Source organism: Salvia splendens, chromosome 18 (assembly GCF_004379255.2).
Source record: "Salvia splendens isolate huo1 chromosome 18, SspV2, whole genome shotgun sequence".
NCBI lineage: Eukaryota > Viridiplantae > Streptophyta > Magnoliopsida > Lamiales > Lamiaceae > Salvia > Salvia splendens.
In genome coordinates this window covers 19,800,006-19,823,364 of record NC_056049.1, presented here as the reverse complement: position 1 = coordinate 19,823,364, position 23,359 = coordinate 19,800,006, and the positions used below count along the sequence as shown (strand labels likewise).

Below are 23,359 nucleotides of genomic sequence, written 5' to 3'. Positions count from 1 at the left end.
AAGGCAGCTTGTTCACGGTCTTGGTGAATATATATCCGGGTACGTAGCACCCGGGTTTGTTGTTCGTTTCAAGCTTGAATAGCAGCTTGGTAGCGTTCAAGCTTGAAAATGGAGTAGTATTTATAAAAAAATTTCAAATTTAAAAAAAAAAAGGTTGCGGCCAGGCCCGAACACAAATAACCCTGGGCCGGGCCGCGTTGCGTCACGTCCGAGCCGCGTAACCCTGTCCCAGGCCGGGAACGCGGCCCCGGGACCGGCCCAGGCCGTGCCGCTCGTCCGTCTAACGCGTGGGACGGGCCGGGACTCGCGATTTGCGGCCCGTCCAGTAGCGTTATTCATGCTCTAATTCCTGTGCGTATATCGCCACCATTACAGCGCCGTCGCTTTTACTGTAGCTGATGTTGGAGTCCTACCTTCCTGCATTGCTCTTTCTCTACCTTCGAAGAAGCACGCATTTCAGGTGTCTCTCTTTAGCTTCTCCGCTGTTTTGCACTTTTCACTCTTAACTGTTGTTTTATTTCGCGCCTTTTGCTTTTTTGGCTGCTGAAATCTATGAATGAATCTGTTGAAATTGACAGTCAAATGCGAACCGAATTTGATTTTTCTTCTTTAGTTTTTGGTGTTTATCTTCATCTGAATTTTTGCGTACAGAACTTAAATGCGGTGGTTTAATTTTGCGTGAATCAAGGCTTGGATTATGGTGCATTTTACTGGATGGACTGAAACTGAAGTGTTGATTTGTAATTCGAATGTATGACATCAATGCCTTTATTTCATGTTTAGTAACCGATAGTTTAATTTGCTGCGAGATTCCTCCTGATTTGATGTTCGCATCTCTCAGTATTGAATGAATTATAAGCTCTAACTGTAATTTATGTTCAAGTACTACGCGAATTGAAAAAAAATATATATATATATAGGGTTAAATATATATATATATATATAGGGGTGTGATAAAATACAAACTCTCTAAAATACAAACTATACAAACTTTAATCATACTCACTTAATACAATTAATCAACGGTTAATATAAGAGATTTTTCTAATGTCAACATTTTGACATCGAAAAATCAGAATTTGGACACCCCCGTCAACAGAATTTGTACACTCCGTACATCCCCCGGTGACATAATTTGTACATTCCGTTGACATCGACCCCCGGTGACAGAATTTGTACAGTCCGTTGACATAATTTGTACACTCCGGTGACAGAATTTGTACACTCCGGTGATATAGTTTGTATAGTTTGTATTTTAGAGAGTTTGTATTTGATCACACCTATATATATATATATATTTATATATATATATATATATATATATAGGGTTGCGGCAGTGTGCTAACTAATTTACAGTAATAACTAATAACTTTCAATTCTGTGTATTAAAATTATCAAAACAGAGATATAATTCTATCAATACAACATGTAAATTTAAATATCAACACAAAGACCTAAGTTTATCAAAACAATAAGATTGATAAATTTATGTCTTTGTGTTGATATTTTTAAAATATAAAAAGTTAGTATTTGATCACACGCCTATATATATATATATATATATATATCCCTCAATATTTATTTTTGTTGATTCATTGTGGCAGGAGTCTAGTTTTTTTGCCTTGGTGGCCTGGTAGAACGAAGTAACTTCACATCCAATGGACAAGTACGAGATACTGGAACAGATTGGCAAGGGTGCTTTCGGTTCTGCGCTTCTTGTGAGGCATAAGCAGGAAAAGAAGAAGTGAGAGCTAAATAAAGATGCCTTCATCATATTTATATTGGTTTCATGTGTGCATCATGACTGCAAGATTATCATGGTGAATTTGTTTTTTACTAATCATTTTTCACTTAATTCCTTGGCTTGGATGTTAAGGTATGTGTTAAAAAAGATTCGTCTTGCCCACCAAACCAACAGGACACGGCGATCCGCACATCAGGAGGTCAGTTCTTCTTTCTTAAGTAATTTCTCAGTAAATACTCTCTGTATTAACCTAAGTAGCTTTGTGATACTATGCAGATGGAACTTATTTCGAACATGCAAAATCCATTTATAGTGGAGCACAAAGATTCATAGGTGGAGAAGGTAAGAAAGTTATGCCTGTCGCATCTTTATGGGGATGGCTCTCAAGCTGGACCATTAGAATAATTTTTCTAATTTAATCTACCTATAGCTTCTTACTGTTTTTACTCCATCAATTTCTAAACTGTAGTTTGCCAAACTAGAAATGAAATAAGTCTGATGAAACTTTAGACTTAGCAATTATGGTCTCAAGCAACTTAAAATGATTTAGGACACCAAACTACTGAAATATACCTAGAATCATTAAGTCTGCTGATCGACAGCCAACCTAGCAGAATGCTGTATGATTAAATACACAACCTCTGCTATCTTTATTATGGGCAAGCCTCTAGTAGTTTCCTTCAACTGATTCTGATTGGCAAGGTATCTTCTGTTGGTCCCTGATTGCTGTTATTGAAACTGAATTGGTGGCTTCCACCAGAAAAGGAACACAAAGAAGTCAAGTTTTGATGGGAATCCCATATTTAGAAATGTCACATATCAGTATATTCAAACAGTTTTTCTCTGCCAGTTTCTAAAATCAATTGAACTAAAAACGTATGTTGCTTATATCTCAGGGCTGCTATGTCTGCATTGTCATAGGTTACTGTGAAGGTGGAGATATGTAAGCAGTTTTCCACATTTAATATGATCTTTGTAAAGGGAACAAAGACACGTCTTTAACCTTGCCTACCTATTTTTTATTTGTAGGGCAGAAGCCATAAAAATGGCCAATGGTGTCCATCTTCCTGAAGAGGTAGTTTCTTTAGTGGATCAGTTTTTTTTCATATACTTCTTTTTTCTCCCACAGCCAGCCACTTCATTACTCCATGTTTAAATAACTTTATTTCTTATGTTTCTGCAGAAGCTCTGTATATGGCTTGTTCAGCTACTCATAGCACTGGAGTACTTACACATGAACCATATCCTTCATCGTGATGTCAAGGTATGTTTTGTCAGACTGCCTCCTTGATAGTTATGATACATATTATGAAATTCATGATTTTTCAGTTTAATGTTCACTCAATTTCTGCAGTGCTCAAATATATTTTTGACGAAAGATCACGACATTCGTCTTGGTAAGCCATCATCTTGTATTTTCTTCCTGGAATTTGGAATGAATTTCTAAACTACATGGGGTTGTTCCAGGTGACTTTGGACTTGCCAAAATGTTGAGTTCAGATGAGCTGGCTTCCTCGGTAAGCATTATGGTTACGATATGCCGTTTTTCAGTTCTATCATTGTCCCATCATCATATGACTTATTCATACCTCGTTTCTTCCTCAGATTGTTGGTACTCCCAGTTATATGTGCCCTGAGCTACTTGCAGATATACCATATGGTTCCAAATCAGATGTATGGTCACTTGGTAAGAGAAATATTTTACTGCTACATGGTGTCATTATAAAGATTATAATAATACACCGGATTAAGTTAAGCCTATTTTGCACTAGTCCATGTCAAATTGATGTATCCTGCTATTTAATATCTTCCAGGATGCTGCATGTATGAAATGACATCCCTTAAACCAGCTTTCAAGGCATTTGTAAGTTGCTGCCGACTTAACATGATTGTTGGCCAACTTTGTACTGAATTTCCTTTCTGCATTAGCCCTAACATTTTTGGACTAAGATTTTGGTTGTTGCTAGCAGTTAAGTACTTCAAAACTTTCACATACCTGCTACACAATTTCTTTACCATACTAATTTGAGTTTTGCTCATTGGTAGTGGAAATAGAATGACTGGCCGTAATAGTCAATTATTCTGCATGAAGTTCAATGATACTCCATGAATTTATGTTCTCTATTCTGAGGTTGACCATGAACTCTACTACTGAAGTAGATTAACCCTGTGGGTCTACAGCCTGAAATCTTATTTCTCACACAAGAAATCAGCCGATTATCTGCTAAAGTGTGAATTCTTGCTACCGGCTTTTATTTATGAGAATGTCATACATTTATTAGACCATAAACATTAAGACTAGTTAATCATTATTCATTAGCTGACTACCATGTAGGAATGTTTCTAGAAACAGGACTTTGGGTTCAGCTTAACCTTGTTTGCTTGTTGTGATTTATGTTTTCCCTGAATGGTATGATTGGTGTTGACTTCTGGTCAGTAAAGTTCTTAAAAATTAAAGTTGTATTTTATTTTCTGCACATTTTTTTGACAGGATATGCAAGCTCTCATCAACAAAATAAACAAGTCTATAGTTGCTCCACTGCCCGCCAAATACTCTGGTTCATTGTGAGTTCCTCTCTGCTCTCCTATTTCTTAAATGTATTCCCGTGTCTGCATGTCTGTCAATCTCTCTCTCTCTCTCTGCTCAAAAGTTTTCATCGTCTCGCTATATGATTGTTATTATAATGGTTTATTATGAGAAAATTGACAATCTTTTTTAGCCTTAACTAGCTGATTGACTTTACTATGATTATGATACTTGTATTACAGCCGAGGTCTGGTGAAAAGCATGCTGAGGAGGAATCCAGAACTTCGTCCTAGTGTAAGCTCTGCACTCGTTTATTACATATCTCTTAACTGCACAAGTACTTAAGTAGTAGCTATTTAAGTCGGTTGATATCCTGTATTTTTGTTTGCTGCTATTCAAGTTGAAACTTCAATTCGCCAATAACCACATTCTAGCTAATTCTCTATCTATTTTGACCTATCGAGGGAGACAAGGTAGTGAGGGGAAAAAGTATTAATATTGTTTCCAACCGCAATTGCAAGATCTGCTCTACGTTGATCTTTTTAGTTTTGTAGACCATGTATGTATGAAGAATGTATTATGCATGCCCCTCACTTGCATATCATCTTGGAAATAATTTTTATTCTATTCACATTACTAATACATGAAAGTAATCATGGCAGGCTGCAGCACTTCTCTGGCACCAACACCTTCAACCCTATGTACTCAATGTTCACCTTAAGCTCAATTCCCCCAGGCGCACCAGTTTTCCAAGCGAATGGGCTGAAACAGAAAAGGATAACACTAGGTCAATTAGATTTTCAGAGTCTTCCCGTGGTCCACCTCCAGCATATAGCAAGAGACGATCCTCATGTGGAAATGACAGGACTGTAAATCCAAATGTATCTGGAGCTGAGCCAAGTTATGATTCTTTCACTAGGATAACTGAAACAACCAATCCTTCCAATCTGCATCCTAGAACGAAAGAATTATTTTCTGGAAGCACGCATGAACGGACTGTCATTACAAAAACTGTTACCTCAAAAATCTCAACAAAACAGAAAGATACAGAAACAAAAGCTTCCAGTGTTTCAAAAAGAAAGTCAAAGCTCTCAAAGAATAATGAACTGGTAAGATCATACAAAACTTTTTTGTATGCATACAGTCCTTGTTTCTTCTGTCATGATAATTTGTTCAGATGCTTGTTTTGAAGCAACTCTCTTCTAAATATAAAAATATTTACCATCACATTCCTAGTCTCTTTATCTTGCCATGCAGTCTTGCCTTGAATTACCACTGGTTCTATGCTTTTAACCCAATATATAATAGTTTTACATTCCTTTTTTTTTATTGTTCAATTCCACTCATGGTATATGTTTGACTGTTGGAAACAAAGGTCTATGACTGTAGAAAATTATATTTGTTTGCGTAATACTTAAGAGGTGTACAGCTCTGTTAGAAAAATGGTCGAAACTTTCTATACATATGGATTTAAATATGAGATTTTCAGGAACAGTTCACTCATGTCCTAGAAATAGCAGGTCCTGGCCATATTTCCTAACAAAAAAGACCAAAACCAGCCCCAAACTGCAAGTATGTTCTTTCCATATATTGCTCTCCAAATTTTCTTATATAATTTGCATGTATTGTGGAAGCTGTTTTTATTGCATAATACTGTAAGTAAGCATCCCCATGTTACTTTTTATCCCAGTAAATGATGCCATTTATCTCTAAACCTTTAAACATTTACTTAACTTTCATATGCTTGAACTCATTTATTTTTGTAAAAAAATCATTCTTCTCTCTCCCTAGTATATCCGAACAATATTAGTTAGTATAGGATGATCTATGAATTCTCTCTATGTGCTAAACAAACTGAAGAAATGCTATTTTCAGCTTCAAGCATCAAAAAGCGTGGTTAAGAGACCTGTTTCAACCACTCGTAGAGCCTCTCTTCCATTGCCAGGAAAAGGTGCAGATCATTGTCGTCGTGTGCCCAGTCTTGGTCCTCTTGAAATCATTGGCAGCATCAAGTCTCCAGATGTTTCTGTCAATTCCCCTCGAATCGATAAGATGTTTGAACTTCCTTTAGGGTCCTATGTGGGGTCCTTAGGTATCCGCAGAAGCTCGTTCACCTCCAGATACCCACAAGGTGACCGTTCTATCATGAAAAATAGATATACCATTGAGTTCCTGGATAAATCAGGTCGATTGAGCTTCAATAATTGGCAAGGAGTTCGTTCTACACTACACAATGATAAGCAAGATGGAAGTGAGTCTTCAGATCATAATGCCACTGCTGGTGCCTCAAGCCGAACATCCTCGGACCAACGACCCCGCAGAATTGACATGTCTTCTTACCGACAACGAGCTGAAGCACTGGAAGGCTTGCTCGAGTTCAGTGCAAGGTTATTTCAAGAAGCGAAAATTGAGGAACTTGGGGTTTTGATAAGGCCATTTGGTCCGGGAAAAGCGTCTCCAAGAGAAACTGCAATCTGGTTGTCCAAGAGCTTCAAAGAAAATACCCTCCTGCCAGAAGATCTTTGCCATAGGAGCAGCCTGCATGTATAGAATATATTTGTGGAATGACTTTTTAATGTTCCAAATTATTGGCATGTAATTTGTTTAGGCAGAACATGTTATAGTTTCCTAATTCGTTTAGGCCAATTTCAAGTACTGGGTTAGATAGGAAACCCATTGTCTGACATTTTCTGCAGATTTGGTGCCAACTATTAATATCAGAGAACATTATTGATCCGCTATAATCTTTGAGAAGTTTCTGCTATTTTTGTACTGATTTTTATTTTCAGTAGTATGGCGCTCATCATGTCCACTGTTGAGCTCAAGCCTTCATGACGGCGTCATGTCCCAATTTTGCATACAAAAACTGAGGTATGCAGTTCTTTCTTTGGAACAGCTTTTCATTGATGTCAGCTGACATACACAATTATATGCAGATAATCTTGATAAAGAGAACTACTCTGGAAGTTCAGGCTGCCCCCAAGTACAAATCCGAACATATGTTTATCTTCTGTTATACTTCAATAATCATGTCATAAATGAATTATTTGTAGTCTTCGTTGCTAATGGAAATTATCAGACCATCTACTTCTAGCCCAAAAAGAAGCTAAAGAATTGAAAAAACATAGGATCTGCATAATGGAATATGCAGGGGCAACAATCTGGAGTCTGCGGACGTAGTTCTTGATATCTATGCTTGCGACTGAATTTCTGCTAATCTCTCATTTTGATTTCTAAAATCCCGCTCTTGACCATGAAACTGAAGCATCAATACAAATTCATGGGAGGCTGCAGTTTTAATTAATTGAATCAGAGACCAAGCTAAATCTGAAGATCAAGTCTATAAACAGTGCAAGATGTCCAATAAAAGAAAATGACAGAGCACGTACCCCTTCAAATTGGACTAACGACATCATATGTTTGGAGAGAGCAGCCATTGCATCTGTAGTGGAATCACAGTCTCCTTCATCAGTGGATTTGTCAGAACGATACAGCTTGCTAAGCCAAGGGTACTCATTTTGTTTATCATTTTTCGCGTCCATGGATGATGACCTCCTGCCTTTCTGCTTAGGGCGCTGCCTCGGTTCACTATGTGATCTCGCCTTGGCTTGTGATGATTTTGTATTGGTCATGTAGTTTGGAAACAAAGTGGAGTTAGAGGGCATATGATCTTGGCTCTGTGAAGATGGTATGAATGAATTCTTATTTTCTGAGCTACAAGAGTATCGTCTTGAATTTCTTCTTGCCATTTTTAATGAAAATTCCTCTAGTTGGCCATCAAAGGTTGTGGAGCTTGAATCTGTGAAGGACAGTGTTGATGGACTGGGACTCATTTTCAGCTGGTGTTCTCTTTGAGAGACTGAATGGCGACCAGAGCTATATATTCTCGACCCATACTCAACTCTCTCACCAGGTACTTGATACACACGCCCACTTCTGCTTCTTAAACCTCTGCTTGTTGCCAAAGTGTTCCCATCACATGTATTTCCCTGCATTAATTGTTACATTGAGGAGATTAATGTGGTTCATGAATGTCCAAAATGTTGAGTTATTTCTGTTTCAATTGCTTAGCATAGTGAACTTAAATTCTTTTGAAGTTGAAGAAATGGCTCACACTAATTTCCTTTCCAAGCTGTCTATCAGATGCTGATGATGGTCCTGTGTAAGACCTTCTCCTTCCCACAACGACGGGAGGTTCCTCCCCCATTTGGATCCGTTGAATCCGGGCTCTAACTTGAATCGCCATCACAGCGTGGATCGACCTAAGTACGGTATTCATTTGTTTCCTGACCAAGTAACCCCTTGCCAAGGCTTGTAACTTCACCAGCCCTCTCAACGCCCACAGTGCTCTCCTCGCCTGTAAGTGCATACTTTAAACACGCGAACACACACAGGTCTAGGGAGTAGAATGGCAAAGTTGAGTGCATATTCGCGTACCAAATAAGAACGATAGGCAGCTTGTATTGTGGTGGCAGCTGCATTTGCATTTAACGGCTGGTGAGCCTCGCAGTCCAGTAGTTGGTTGGGCACGTAGATAGAGTCGAATGATTTGCTGGGTTTGTGAGTGACGGGTTTGGCGCAGGGCGGTCTTTTGAAACTCCATCTCCTTCTCACTTTAGGGGTGGTGGCGAATGACGTTGATGTGGAGGTGGTCTCAGGTGGAAATGAAGCCTTGGCCTTGTCTTCTCCCCTTTTACCCATGAATAAATTTCTAATCCATTTGCTTGCCTTCCCCATGCTGCTTCAACCGTTGAGTTAGTTCGCTAAGTTAGAGAAAAGGGAATAGAAGTTGCAGCTGTATATAAGTATAAGAAACACGTAATTTGTGATTGACTAAGTTTGTAGAGATTGAGTCGCCTGCAATGACTTCTGCTTTAGCTGCCATATGCCACTTATCTATCCTTCCGGATTTGTTTCTTTTGTGTTTATTATCCTATCCATAGATGGTTGGATGGCAGCTGCCTTGCGTAGGATTGGGGGTAATTCCGACCTTTTCTACTGCTTGACTAATTGATCAATATATTTTTTTGTGTCGCCATCATCAGTTTGAGTTTATAATTTTTGTGGTTTCCTAGGGTTTTATAGCTAGATGACTATATCTCATTCCAACGGTCAGCATAGTCATCGCTGAAAGCTAGGAGGTTCAGGAGGAGACTGACCAAATGATTTGCTTCAAATGAACCACCATGCTGGTTAATTCGAAATACTCTCTTGCCCAAATTTCTGTTGTCTTGTATGCTTATCAAAATTTATAGCAAACAATAGAAGAGAATATGGGTCTCAATTCGCTGATCTTGAATTAATTTGTTGACTTTTAAAAATATGAGATCAAGACAAGCGAATTTTTTAGAATAAGATTTTTTTATTTTTTTCTCTTTTTTTTTATTCACTCACAAAAATATATAAGTAGCCCAACTAACCTACATAAAATTTCTTTTTGCAATCGTTCTTTTCAAATATATTTAAAAAATTCCATATTTGCAAACCATATTTAAAATTTTAAAAACCTCAAATTTGCACTTTTGTTTTTAACATAAAAATGTAGCAGGAGTTGTTATTGGATACATAATTTGACTGCGGCTGTAAATTCATGAACATATCAACTAGTAGCTCCACACACTACTTCAGCTCATATTAATTTAATTGCATAAATAAACACCACCGCGCCATAAAAATTCGTAATGTTTGATATCACAATTGATTTTTTGAGATAGACAGGAGAGAGTTCAGCGGTAGAAGCAGAGAGTAATTCCAAGTGTGTGTGTGTGTGTGTGTGTGTGTGAGAGATAGAGAAAGACGGCGCAGGTAGAGAGAGGAAGAAAGTTAACTAAGAAGAAGATAAAAAAAAATAGATTACGGCAAAAATTCCATGTTCCTAAGAGCATCCGCAATTGCGGAAGTCCACACGGAATTCCCATCGGCGTGCGGAAATTCCGTAACAGACATCCGCCATTACGCGCCCCTTCCACGGATACGGAATTCCGCGAAGGAATTCGCAGTTCCGCGGCCATCGGCGGAATTCTGCGCGGACGTCCGCCATTGCGTTGACGCTCGCGGAATTCCCGTTTAATGCATTAAATGTTTTTTTTTCGGTTCCTATATATACATCCTGTTGAACTTCATTTCATTCGCACCACTTGTATTAACAAGTTTCTCTCTCTCTAAATTTCTTTTATATATTCGTAATGGCCGGTAGTGGTAGTGGTAGTGGTGGTGGTGGTGGTGGTGGTGGACATTATGAACACATAATCCGGATGATACACGCACGTGTGCGGGAGGCTGCTGAGAGGGAGGAACAAGCGGCCGCGGCGTCGGCGGTGCCTCAACCCATCCATCGTCGCACTATAGTCTCCCGGGATCACCTCGCTGCCCACGGGCGGTTGTACGAGGATTACTTTGCGCCAGAGCCACGGTTTGGGGAGAACCTATTCCGGCGACGGTTTAGGATGCATCGGCCACTCTTTATGCGTATCGTGGGCGCTTTGGAGCGTCGATGCGGGTATTTTAGGGTGCGGGAGGATGCAACTGGTAAACCAGTTGGCATACGGAGGTTCGGCCGACATGTTCGACGAGTACCTCCACATCAGCGAGACGACTGCGCGACTGCCTGAAGTATTTTTGTCAGGGCGTTAGAGAGATTTTCGGGGATAGGTATCTTCGGAAGCCTACCCCCGAAGATTGTCAGGCTCTGCTGGATATGCACGGGAATCAGAATGGGTTTCCGGGGATGTTAGGCAGCATAGATTGTATGCACTGGGAATGGAAGAACTGCCCCGCTGCCTGGAAAGGGATGTACACTACTAGTTTCAAGGCCAAGAATCCCATGATGATCCTTGAAGCGGTAGCTGACTACCGGTTGTGGATTTGGCATGCCTATTTTGGAGTAGCCGGGTCGAACAACGACATCAATGTCCTCCAGTCGTCGCCCCTTTTCAACGACCAGTGCATGGGCGTCGGTCCGGCCGTCAACTTCGTCGCCAACGGCAACCAGCACAACATGGGCTATTATTTGGCGGATGGGATATACCCGATGTGGCCCGTCTTTGTGAAGACGATCAGGTGCCCAGCAGATGAAAAGAAGATATACTTTGCGCAACGTCAGGAGGCAGCGCGCAAGGATGTGGAGCGGGCATTCGGAGTGCTACAAGGTCGATGGGCGGCAGTGAAGGGTCCCGCACGGCTGTGGTATGTTGACAGCATCGCCGACATCATGTACGCATGTATTATCATGCACAACATGATTGTCGAAGATGAAGGTCCAGTACTGACTGAGGGGACCAACGAGGACGCTGATGATGCGGGTCCAAGCCACGGCGTGGCCACTGGCAATGTCCGCATGGGGATACCCCATGACGATGTCGATTGAGTCCGTGTATTCGCCGACATGCGCCAAAAACAAGCTCATGTTCAACTCCAGAACGATATTATTGAAGAAGTATGGCAGCGGATGGGTCATCGTTGATGTGGGGGTGAAGCATTATTGAAATGTATTTTTTTTATTCGGTGAAATGTACTTTTCTTTTTTTTATTAATGGAATATTTTTCCCTATTTGTGTCGACTATTTAATTCCGTAAATTTCTTACTTCCGGGAATTGTTTAATTTGTGAATTTGTGAATTTTTTAATTGTGGGAATTCCTTCGGGAATTCCGCAGGAAATTCCGTCACTGTGCAGTGGGAATTCCTTATGACGTGGCAATGTAGTGAGAATTCCTTATGACGTGGCATGAGGTGTTTTTGGGAATTACGCGGGGAATTTCGCCGGGAATTCCGCACAACCGTGGATGCTCTAAAAGTTGGCATGCCTCAATCCCACGTTCTAAAATGTTCGCAAAATTTAATCCCAAATGCTGAAAAATCGGCGAATTGTAACCCGTATTTCAAAATTTCTCAAAAATCCACGATAGACATTCGATAAATATGGCAATTAATTATTCCTTCAATTAGTGTACAAATAATTTTTTCTCTCCATTTATTTGAGCTCCTGAGTTACAGCGTCAAAACCAATGCCTGAAACTCCCCAATTCTCGCAAAATCTTAATCATCATCTTCATTTCGTCTTGACTGTGATCCCACTTCCACCGGCGATAATGACGGCGGTGGCCATATCCAAGGCGGCGACCTCCCTTCCCGCTGCGGCGGAATCCCTGATCGGAGTCTTGAAATACAAATCCACAATGTAGTTAAGTTATCAGTGACGTAAGGCTTCCCATCGCCTTCCAATCTGAACTTGGCGTCGCAGCCTTCCTCCCTTAACAGCTCCTGCAGCCTCACCAGATTGTAGTTCCAGCAGAATTGGACAACCTAGACGGGCATGGCGAGGCCCAATCCACCTAGCCCTGTTACCAATCATTTTGTATAAATGTTTTTCTTAGTTTTCCATTTCTATTCGTAATAGTATGTTATTTATAATCCTTAATATCACATGTTTGGTTTGTTATTTAAAGCCACACTATAATAGTGGAAAATTCTAAAACTATTCTTTGACTTTTTCTATACTCCCTCCGTCTACAAAATATTGTCCATGTTTAACTCGACACGGGTTTTAAGAAATGTGAAGAAGAGTGAGTGGAAAAAAGTTAATGAAATGTAGACTTTATATTTATATATTAGTTTTATAATAAAATGTGAGAGATAATGTGTTAGTAGAGAGTGGGTCCATTTACCAAAAATGGAATAAAAGCAAAATGGAAAACATTTCACGAACAGACCGAAATGAAAAAACTGGACAACATTTCACTAACGGATGGAGTATTTCAAAGGTTGGGGGCTATATTAGTAAATTCCACGTAATTTAAAATTGATATAGCGTTGCAAATATTATTATCACTTAATTTTTTATGATAATAAAACACTTTTTTTCCGCCTTTTTTCCGCCTTTAACTCACTGGGCACTTGCCATTTATTCAACATATCATACACTAATTAGACAATTAAATGCATTTTAAATGTGACATGATCGGTCCTAATGTATTAAAATCTCTAATTTAAGATTTGTAAAATTAAAATGAAACACAAACATACTTTGATAAATTTAAAAGCAAGTTTCAGCATCACGAATATTTTTTTTATCATGAAGTTGAAATTTTTAATTCATTTATATATAACTATATTATGTTATTAATTAAATTTAAGCACATATTTATACAAATTATGATTTGAAGGCTTAATTTTATTTTCTTTTTGTACGATTCAGTTATGAAAATTAATAGTATTAAAATATCAACCAAAATGTCAAATAAGGAATATTAAGGCATTAAATTTATCACATATTTTAGGTGTGCCCCATGATTTTCAAACTGCACTATCTACGAAAAGGTATAGTACTATTTTGGTTATAAATATATGCCTGATTTACGATTTTGGTCCACAACATTCACTTTTTGAAAATCGAATCCAAAACATACGAAAATGTTATTGTTTACATCATTTTTTGAAGGTTCCATCAATTTTTTACGGTCAACCGTCAATTAGCCAAATTTTGACCTGATTAGCTGATTTTCATCATTGTAGCTAATTTTTATTTTTTTTAATTTTCGGATATTACATGTAAATGTTAAATGAAATACTGAAAATGAGTAATATTAATCGATTTCTCTCTTTCAACACTTCATTTCATCTTTATTTCTTCCCCTCTTTCTTCCCGGCCCCCAAGAACCCTAATTTTTTTTCTCCATCTTTGCAACAACCAAACACCTTCAAACATGGGGCATTCGACGTGCAGCCGGGACTCCGTCGACAACGACGGCGGTCATGACTTCGGAGACCTCCGATGTAGCTACGCTTTTTGCTATTGCAAGAAGATGGCGGCACTCCGTATTGTCTCCGTCCAAGGCAAACCGTAGAGGGGGAAGCTTTATTTTGTATGTGAGAGAAAAGAATTCAGTTTCTTCAAGTGGTGCGAGCCAAATCATGAAGTCGAAGCACGTGTCTGTTCTTCTTCAACCTCCTTCGATGGTGCCGATTTTGAGTTAACATTGAATTTATCAGAAATTAAGCATAAAATTCAGAAATTAGTGAATGTTTTGGGCTTTTGTCTTTGTCTTGTTGTTGTTGTAACACTTTTTGTATGTTCAAGTAATTTGATGGAGTGTTTGAAAACCCTAATTTTTTGTTCCTATTTAAATTTTAAATCTGAAAAAAGTTACCAAATTTATCAAGTGAATGCTTCTTCTTCTTCTTAGACAAGGCGGCAGAAATCAAATTGATACAACCACACCCATTGCAGACTTGCAACAAAAAAAATATTGTAGTTGTTGTTCGTTTCATACATTATGTGATTGTTTCTTCGTCGATAATGAGGCAATAATCTATGTTAATAAACTAACATCAAATTGAACCAATAAATGGACAACAAAACACAATACAAAGTGGTCTTTCATATTCATTTTCTACTTCGAATTGGTCCTGAACATTTAGACCATAAAAAAAATATTTTGTTGCCTTGTTCGTTTTGCTTCGAGGAATCGTTCTTTTCTGAACTACTAGTAGCCGACGAACCATCATCGGTGTCAGATGGATGTCCATGTGTGGACTTCCTCTTCCTCGCATATGCATTTTTCACGTCGACGAGACGTCGCTGGAATGGTCGTTTGGGTATGACGATTTCCAACTCATGGCAACCAACAATAATCAGTCGAAATCGGAACTAGGGTTCTTCTTCTCAGGAGAGTGACGAGAGAGAAGATAGAAAAGAGAGAGAGTGACGGTTCATTGTTCCAAATGAACACTTAGTGATAGTTTAGGTGATATTTGGAAGATTGATTTTTCAAATTCAAAATATTAAAAATTGTTATTTACCAAAATATTAACCTACTAATAATCTCAGATCAAGTCTAATCTGGTCAAAATTGGGCTAATTGACGGTAGACCGTAAAAAAAATGATGTAAACGATAGCATTTTTGTACGTTTTGGATTCAATTTTCGAAAAGTGAATGTTTAGGACCAAAATAGTACTCCCTCCGTTCCATAGTAGTGGGGGCATTTCTTTTCGGCACGGAGATTAAGAAAGTAGAGAGATGAAGAGAGAATAAAGTAAGAGATAATAAAGTAAGAGAGAAGAAATGTGTTAACTTTTACTAAAAAGGGAAATGACTCAACTACTATGGAACGTACCAAAATGGCAAAATGACTCCACTACTATGGAACGGAGGGAGTAGTATATATACTCCTCTACAAAATAGAATATTAAGACATTAAATGTTTACGCATTTGACCCATCACCACTACAAGCACCAAACCCAATTCATTACAGGTTGCGTGCATGTTGAAAGCTTATCTTATCTTATCTTATCTAAGTCACGCGAAGAAGCAAAACTCTTGTGTGTTAGACCATGTTTATCAGCAACCCCTCAACCCAACCCAACCATCCACTTTTTCAATATTTAATTCATTTCTATCTCCTCCACATCATCTTCCACATCATTAATATTCACCCAACCCAACCACACATATTTTCATGGTTTATCAATGACCACCCAACCACACTATTATATATTTATTTTTATATTATTTTTATTACTATTATTATTACATGAAATACTTATTATTGTACGTAATAAAAGACAAACTAAAAATTATAAAAACAAACAAATAAAAAATATAAATTACAATCATGGAAATACGAAATTAAAAATACATCATTGGTGCTCATACATAAGATGAAAACTAGACATTCAATTGCAATTGCCGAAATTTGCCCATATATGCTCTACCAAATCGTTTAGCAGAGCTTTGTGAGCTTCTCTGTTTTGAAGCTGGGCTTTATTTTTCTACTAAACAATAAGGATTATAGGAGGAGAAAAGATGATATTTTTTTGTGTGCAAAACTATAGCAAATGTGGTCTCTATTTATAGAGGAAGAAAAATTATGAATTTTGATATAAAATTTATAATTTTTTAATATAATATATTAAAGATATATTAATTATTAAAAATAATAATATCAGCCAATGAAATTGTGCCATTTGGCACAATCTCATTGGCTGAGGGGTGAAATGATAAGAGAGACCGCAGGGTCTGTTTTAGGAGAGAGAGGGACATGGGTCGAGGAGAGAGAGACCATGGGTAGAATTGTTTTTTTTTTATTAATTGCATTTACTTATGTGGAGGTCGACCTCCACATAGCGATAAACGTGGTCTTAGGCTCCATGCATAAGAAGAAGTCCGACTTAACTAGTACATCAAGCTTTGGGCGACCCGCCCAAAAGGATAGAAAATGTTGATGGCCTCGACCTAGCCCGGCCCAATGCATAAAATTTGCAATATAAATAGTAGTATGATTTTCAAACTTTGGTGATCCAAGTATTTTTTATTTCGATTTCTTGGCCGCCATAGTATAACGATTTTCTTTTTCGGAGATGATCAATAACGGTTCTCTATTTAATTGAGGAGAAAATAATGTCGTTATATAACAGTAATCATTTTAATATATCAAGATTTTAAAATTGTTAGCAACGCTTGCCTTAATAATTTAGCACTCTAAGTAAACGCGCTTCACGTTTTTAATACTCCTACTAGCGTTTTTTAATGGGCTTGAGCTTCAAAGGATCGATAGGTTTTTAAGTGTCAGAATATAGAGAGGGAATCTCCCTTTTTTAATTTCATCCTAATTTTTTAGCATCAGCAGCCATGTCCGCCGAAGCAGCCTCCTCTCTTCAACGAAATCAAGTAATTTTATCACTTGCTCATGCGATTCTCTCAGTTTTATTCATGCTGTTTTTTTTTCCTAACAAAAAATGCGTTTGTTTGATCAAACCTTTGATTAATAATCAGGTCGATTTACTGGAGTTTATCGACTGGTCTGGTGTTGAATGTTTGAATCAAAACAGCAGCCACTCCCTTCCCAACGCTCTCAAACAGGTAAATTATTTGTCAGGGATTTGCGTTTGTCTATGATTCTTTACTGTTTTTCTCAAGTTAATGGATTTGAGCATTTATGACTTTTCCTTAGAATTAAACAAGTTTTAGTTGGATTCTCACTATTTTGATGGAGTTCGATGTTTTCTTAGGCTAAATTAGATTTTTGTTGATAATTTGTACACAACACATGACAACTTTAAATCTCAGTATGTATATTTATATATACAAAGCTATCTACAATACACCCACTCAGATAACTTATTTCTCTGGTATAAAACTACTCTCATCATCATCTCTTTCTAATATAAGCTTCACTTCAAACCTAGAATATTCTAGTTGGTAGCCGGTGTTAGCTTATTAGTGCATCGGAATAGTGGTAAGTTTCATAATGCGGCTGGTCAAAGGCTTTCTCGAAGTATTTAGACTTTAGATGCTTCCAAAAGTTTCATTTGATTTAGCATTGCAGGTTGCAAATCTCAGAACCTTAATGAAGCAAATTTCTCATTCCCCCTAGACGATCCTTAAGTCGCAGAAAATATTTCTCAATACTTCTCCTCGACATTGATTTTCTTGTTCTTATATTTTGTTGCTCTTTTAGCTTGTGAAATCTTGCATTATTGAGTTCTCAGCTGAACATATCCGGAGACAGTTCGTCAGTCGAGTGTCCTTTGTAAACATGTCTTCAACAATTATTTCGACATTTTGGAGATTACTCAAACTCTTATTGTGGTCCCTCCATCTACTTATTGTTTTTGTTGGCTCTGTCTGATGTGCTTCTATTTTTCCCTAGTGGCATCTTCTTTAACATCCGATTCTTGTACTCCTTTGATTTCCTCACTATCTCATGGTTTTTTCATAAGTTTAACTGTTTCCGTGAATCTCACCCTCCATCTCTTTTGAATCCAACAACTCTTTGTCTTGTCGCAATTCTTGCGTATCTCATCAATTTTTCTATTTTTCTTAGATTTTCCGTTCATATTGTTATGAATTAAAGCACAAAGCAGTTACATGGTTTATGGTTACCTAGTTTGTCTCTGAGAGACTGTGTTGGGGCACTGCGGAGCCAAATATATGCTGATGTTGTTTCAAACTGTATCAGGGGTACAGGGAAGATGAAGGTTTGAACTTGGAAAGTGATGCAGACGAGCAGCTCTTAATTTACATTCCCTTTAATCAAGTTGTTAAAATTCATTCCGTTGTAATTAAAGGGCCAGAGGAGGAAGGTAACTAGCTCTTAAAATCTCATTTTATATTTGATACAGTAAAAAAAGATCATGTCCTTAAATTTCATGGAGTTCACATCTTCAGTGACCTTCATTGAATCTCTTGCAATGATAATCTGCCTGATTGTTATTTCTACCCTTTTCATTCTCCCAAAAAGTAGGTCCCACTTTGATATTGCTGAATATATTGAACATTTGGCATTTGTAACGTTATAAGTGTGCATTTGCTTTTAGATATAAAGTAAATGAGGATAAGAAAATTCTCTCCTTTTAAATCCGTCCCTTCTTTTTTTATCCTTATACTATATAAAAAGGATTTTACCCTTCCTTATTTATAAAGAGGGACAATATTATCACATCACATCAATACGTCATGATAATATTATCCCTACACGGAGTGAAAAGAATGAATGATAAAGGTTGAAATCTTTAATTATACTCCTTCCGTCTCACGTTACTTGAGGCGTTTCTTTTCGGCACGAGATTTAAGAAAGTTGTGCTTAATGAGTTAGATAAAGTAAAATAAAGTAGAAGAGAGAATAAAGTTAGAGAGAGGAGAGAAAGTAAAGTAAAAGAAAGAATAAAGTAAGTGTGATTAGATGTTTTGTTTTTAGCCAAAAAGAGAAATGACTCAAGTAACTTGGGACAACCCAAAAAGGAATACGACTCAAGTAACTTGGGACGGAGGGAGTATATGAACTATAAAGATGGAAAAGAAAAGAGAATTTAAATAGAGAAAATTTTATTATCCCTTATTTTCCTTATACCTCAAAGCAAACACACTCTAAGTCCCTTATTAGATCTATAGATCTATGAAAGATCCATTGGCGGAGTATTTACTCTTACTAATGCTATTTTGGAAATTCCAGGTCCAAAATTGGTGAAACTTTTTGCTAACAGGGAGCACATGGGATTTAGGTATTTATGAGAATTAATCATTTATGTTGATGAGCTTCCCCCTCTATGTTTTTGAACTATTCCTGATTATTATAAGTCCACAGTAATGTCACTGATTTCCCCCCAAGTGATACCATTGTTTTATCTGAGGATAACCTAAAGGTAAACTTCAGTGCTTCTCATTTCCATCTTGTTTCTTGAAATAAGCTTTGTTTACCTGCTTGTGTTTGCAATTTGTTTGAAATATAATGCGGGATGTGCTTAAACCTATGTAGGGAAAACCAGTTATATTGAAGTACGTCAAGTTTCAGAATGTCCGCAGGTGTGTTTTCATTTCTATGGCTCTACTCTCAGGGGCATTGTACTGCCAATTTTTTGTGATTGTTCTCACTAATTGTTCTTAATCAGCTTGACAATCTTCATCGAGGATAATCAATCTGGTTCTGAAATTTCAAAAGTTCAAAAGATTTCTCTATTTGGAACAACGTAAGTTTTCATCGCACTTCTCCTTTGGACATCTAATCATCTATCAATTCATTGCAGAATCAAAGTAGATGATTCAGCTGCTAAGTGTTTTAATACCACTTATCAATAGGAAACTATGTGTCGCCCTTGTTTGGTATAGGATTGTGGTGTATAGTTACAAAACACACGACCTATGACTAATGATGTTTAAATGTTGGTAATTGTACATTTTAAAATTTCCATGTGTTATAAATTCTGTGGAAGGTATCAAAGATTGTTCATTATTCAAAATATAAAAAATAGCTTTAACTCTCTAAATTACATTTCTCAAAATGAAATTCTTCTCACTTAAAAGATCTGAACTACAATTGAAATATTTATGCTTAGTTAATTATGTTCCATTGGTTGTGATATAGATCCAACCATTCCTTCCGAGGGAGTACTATCTATTATTCTTGGGTGTGACATAGTATTAGGGCAATGCTACTGACTTCAGGGATTTGTACGGATGTAATGAAGCTTGTGAGCTACTCTAAGCTCAGCTCGAAAAAAGCTTGTGTAAAAAATTTGTATGTTTTGCAAACAAGCCAAGATTGGGACTGGAACCGAGCTTGATAAAAAATTTGATCTGTGCTCGAGCTTTGCTTCGTTCAGCTTGTGGGCTTGCAAACATGTTTGACTCGAGCTCAAACGAGCCAGTTCATTGGGCCTAACTTTAGATTATTCGAAGTTTTGTGAATTTAAAGAATGCAAAGAAGAAAAAATCTATTTTGCCTGCTTATCTGTATTATGTGTTAGCCCTAAAATAGATTGGGAATCTACCAACTATGACTATGTGAACGCCTAAATAATCCAAGATAGCTAGCTTATATGTGTGTATTTAGCATGTCACTAGAATTATTTGACATAAAGTTCATTTCTGCTTGGATTATGCAGGGTTGAAACAACTGATATGAAAGGTCTGAAGAAGATCGAGGATCACTGAGCTGCCAGGGAAATGGGTAAGAGATGATGGACATCTTTATTGCCTGGAAGTATTTTCAGTGAACTTGTTTAAACAGAGGAAGAGGAATTGGTTGAAAAGGCTGTCTCCTGTTGTAAACTCTCACCCCACACTTGGCTATAAGAAAAACTCGTGTGGTCGTTACATTTATCACACCTCAGCGTTTAACTGATGAATTTGTTTGGCCTTTGTTTTCATGTCTGCATAACTGTCCATAAGACTAATTTGCAAATTTTCCGACTTTGTTAAGATCTATCCAATTGAGATATGGTTATTTCAATCTTCGTTGCGATTTGGATTGCTCTCTCTTTACTCAGTTTGTTGTAGAATGTGTTGTGATTGATCCAACCTGTGTAGGGACATTTGAGCATTCCAAATTGTATAGCTTGTATTTATGTTGTGGAAACTGGTAAGTATAGCATACTGGAGCTTTATTTACAATGCAAGTACTGTGATTTTCAAACATTCTCCATCACTTATGAATTTCAACACAAAGAATGTTCATATCTATCTCAGTTCTGGTGCAAAGAAATTAGGCTGAACCCTAATGCAAAAGTCTAATTTGTAGATATGAAGATGAGTTGACACATGGATTAGTGGAGACAACCATGGTGTTAGCAATTAGCATGACATGAGTCTCAACCGTCCCCTATCGATGCATATGTCTTGGTACCTAAAAGTCACACACTTCTACCAAGGATGTTAGAAGGGAAATATACAATGAAGAAGATTGCGATTTATAGCTACAAGAATAGATTGACTTTCATGATCTTGTGTTGCACAAGGCCATGAGCCTAAACCTTCACCGTTGCAAATGACAACTCGTCCTTGTATTTATGAGGACATCAGCTGTGGGGCGCCCTAAGGCGCGCCGCCTATGGCGCGCCACATCATATAGAAGAAACAACTTAGCTATCGGATATTTATATTTGTAATAGGGTGGTGGTGGTGGTGGTGGTGGTGGTGGTGGTGGTGGTGGTGGACGGAGGGGGTATATATATAATCAATGAGTGTATAGGAAAGTAAAAAATGACGGCGGTAGGTGAAAATTTTTACTAAAAATGGAAAGAGTGCAAGTAACTTGGGACGCCCAAAAAGGAAATAAGTGCAAGTAGTGCGGGACGGAGGGAGTATATATATAATCAATGAAATGATGTATTCATAGATGACAATTGTTGGAAACTATCGTGTTTTTTTTTCTTCAAAAAATTGCATTCTTATTAATAATAATAATAACACACACAGTAGTCCAGAGTCTTTGTCCTAGCGGCAACGAGCTTAAACATTATTGTATGAGGTGCCGAGTTTGAGCCCTCTTGACATCAATTGTAATTTCCTCCTTCTTATAAGAGTTAATTTTTTTAAAATAATAATAATAATAATAATAATAATAATAATAATAATAATAATAACACACACAATATAAGAGCAATTGTGTTAGAACTTTCACAGCTTAGAGCATCCACAATGGGGCGGACGATAGGCCGACTGATGCCACGTGTTTTTATTTTTATTTTTTTTAATTCCGAAAAATTTATTTATATAAATATCATCTACCCCACCTTCATTTGTAACCTTTCCATTCACTTTTCCACACTCAAATTACACTATAAAATGGATCCAGGTGAATACCCAAGTCCGAACAGTCTGATGTTTGGGGGTGGTGCACGTTGGCCGGGTACAGACCCTGACGAATATCAGCCGTTCGACTTCAACACACAGTACGATCCCGAATTCAGTACGGATTCGTACGGTCTGTCTGACATGGAGCCGTCTCCAACTCGCCCCGCCGCCCCGCCAGAAAGAAGCGGAACCGGCACCGGGCGTACAAGTTGCCACCTCCGGAAACGAATGAAGAGTACGCCCCTGGGAGGACGAACAACAAACCGGATGAAACCCTAGTCTTGGCGAGGTGTTGGGTGGATATTTCGGAGGATCCGGTATTCGCGAACAACCAAAAGCAGCTTGCGTACTGGGAGCGCATCGCCGAGTGCCATAGGGAGCAGCTCCGCAAGCACTGTGATCAGGTGAAGAAGCAAGTCAACCTGTTCTCGGCGGAGTGCGAGAAGTGCTCGAGGGATCAGGGAAGCGGCGAGAGGTTGAGCGATGTGCGCGATAGAGCGCTTGTTGTCGTACCAGTTAATGTACGACGACTTCAAGCATTTCAACATCTGGGCGCTCTTGAAGGACAAACAGAAGTTCCAGGGCGGGATTCTGCCATCGGCTGCGCCAAAGAGGACGAGGACCACCGAAGCCGGTGCTTACACAAGCAACGAAAGCGGCGCATATCCGGTGGACCTCAACCGGACGATGTACGAGGAGGAGGAGAGTTCCGGCACACCGGTGTCTTCCCGACGTCCCATTGGCGTCGAGGCTGCGAAGAACAAAGGGACCGTGAAGGCGACATCCTCCTCGCAAGCCGCGGGCGCCCCCCATCGCCGATCCCGACTCCGACCCCGGCGGCACTTGCCTACGCGGAGTTGGCAGCGGCCACCAACCGGAGGACGCTGTTGGACACGCACAACGCCCTCATGCAATGTCAGGACCCGGCCAAAGCCGAATACCTCCGGGGGATGATCGATGAGCTGCGCCGCAAACTGGGACTTTTGTAGAGTAATCAACTTTTTTTTCATTTCTAA

General features: G+C 38.4%; 3 protein-coding genes across 3 annotated transcripts; 2 read left to right on the top strand and 1 right to left on the bottom strand.

Moving 5' to 3' along the window:
- Positions 1-1,716: 1,716 nt before the first annotated feature.
- On the top strand, positions 1,717-7,122 carry LOC121776409 (serine/threonine-protein kinase Nek1-like). The gene is made up of 14 exons (XM_042173586.1): positions 1,717-1,744; positions 1,877-1,943; positions 2,021-2,086; positions 2,641-2,687; positions 2,774-2,819; positions 2,928-3,008; positions 3,099-3,141; positions 3,212-3,261; positions 3,350-3,431; positions 3,559-3,608; positions 4,236-4,309; positions 4,514-4,565; positions 4,934-5,380; positions 6,147-7,122. Coding segments are annotated over exons 4-14 (1,602 nt in total). The 5' UTR covers positions 1,717-1,744; positions 1,877-1,943; positions 2,021-2,086; positions 2,641-2,685; the 3' UTR covers positions 6,822-7,122.
- A 95-nt stretch (positions 7,123-7,217) lies between these two features.
- Positions 7,218-9,179, bottom strand: LOC121776410 (protein IQ-DOMAIN 19-like). The gene is made up of 4 exons (XM_042173587.1): positions 8,709-9,179; positions 8,386-8,628; positions 7,661-8,260; positions 7,218-7,559 (listed from the first exon to the last, which is right to left on the bottom strand). The coding sequence occupies exons 1-4, from the start codon at positions 9,006-9,008 to the stop codon at positions 7,539-7,541; spliced, it is 1,164 nt and encodes a 387-aa protein (XP_042029521.1). The 5' UTR covers positions 9,009-9,179; the 3' UTR covers positions 7,218-7,538.
- A 7,643-nt stretch (positions 9,180-16,822) lies between these two features.
- On the top strand, positions 16,823-21,014 carry LOC121775778 (PITH domain-containing protein At3g04780). Its single transcript, XM_042172822.1, has 8 exons — positions 16,823-16,940; positions 17,046-17,132; positions 18,232-18,355; positions 19,225-19,273; positions 19,357-19,414; positions 19,528-19,574; positions 19,661-19,738; positions 20,654-21,014. Exons 1-8 carry the CDS (start codon positions 16,902-16,904, stop codon positions 20,700-20,702), a joined length of 531 nt encoding a protein of 176 aa, XP_042028756.1. The 5' UTR covers positions 16,823-16,901; the 3' UTR covers positions 20,703-21,014.
- Positions 21,015-23,359: the final 2,345 nt, after the last annotated feature.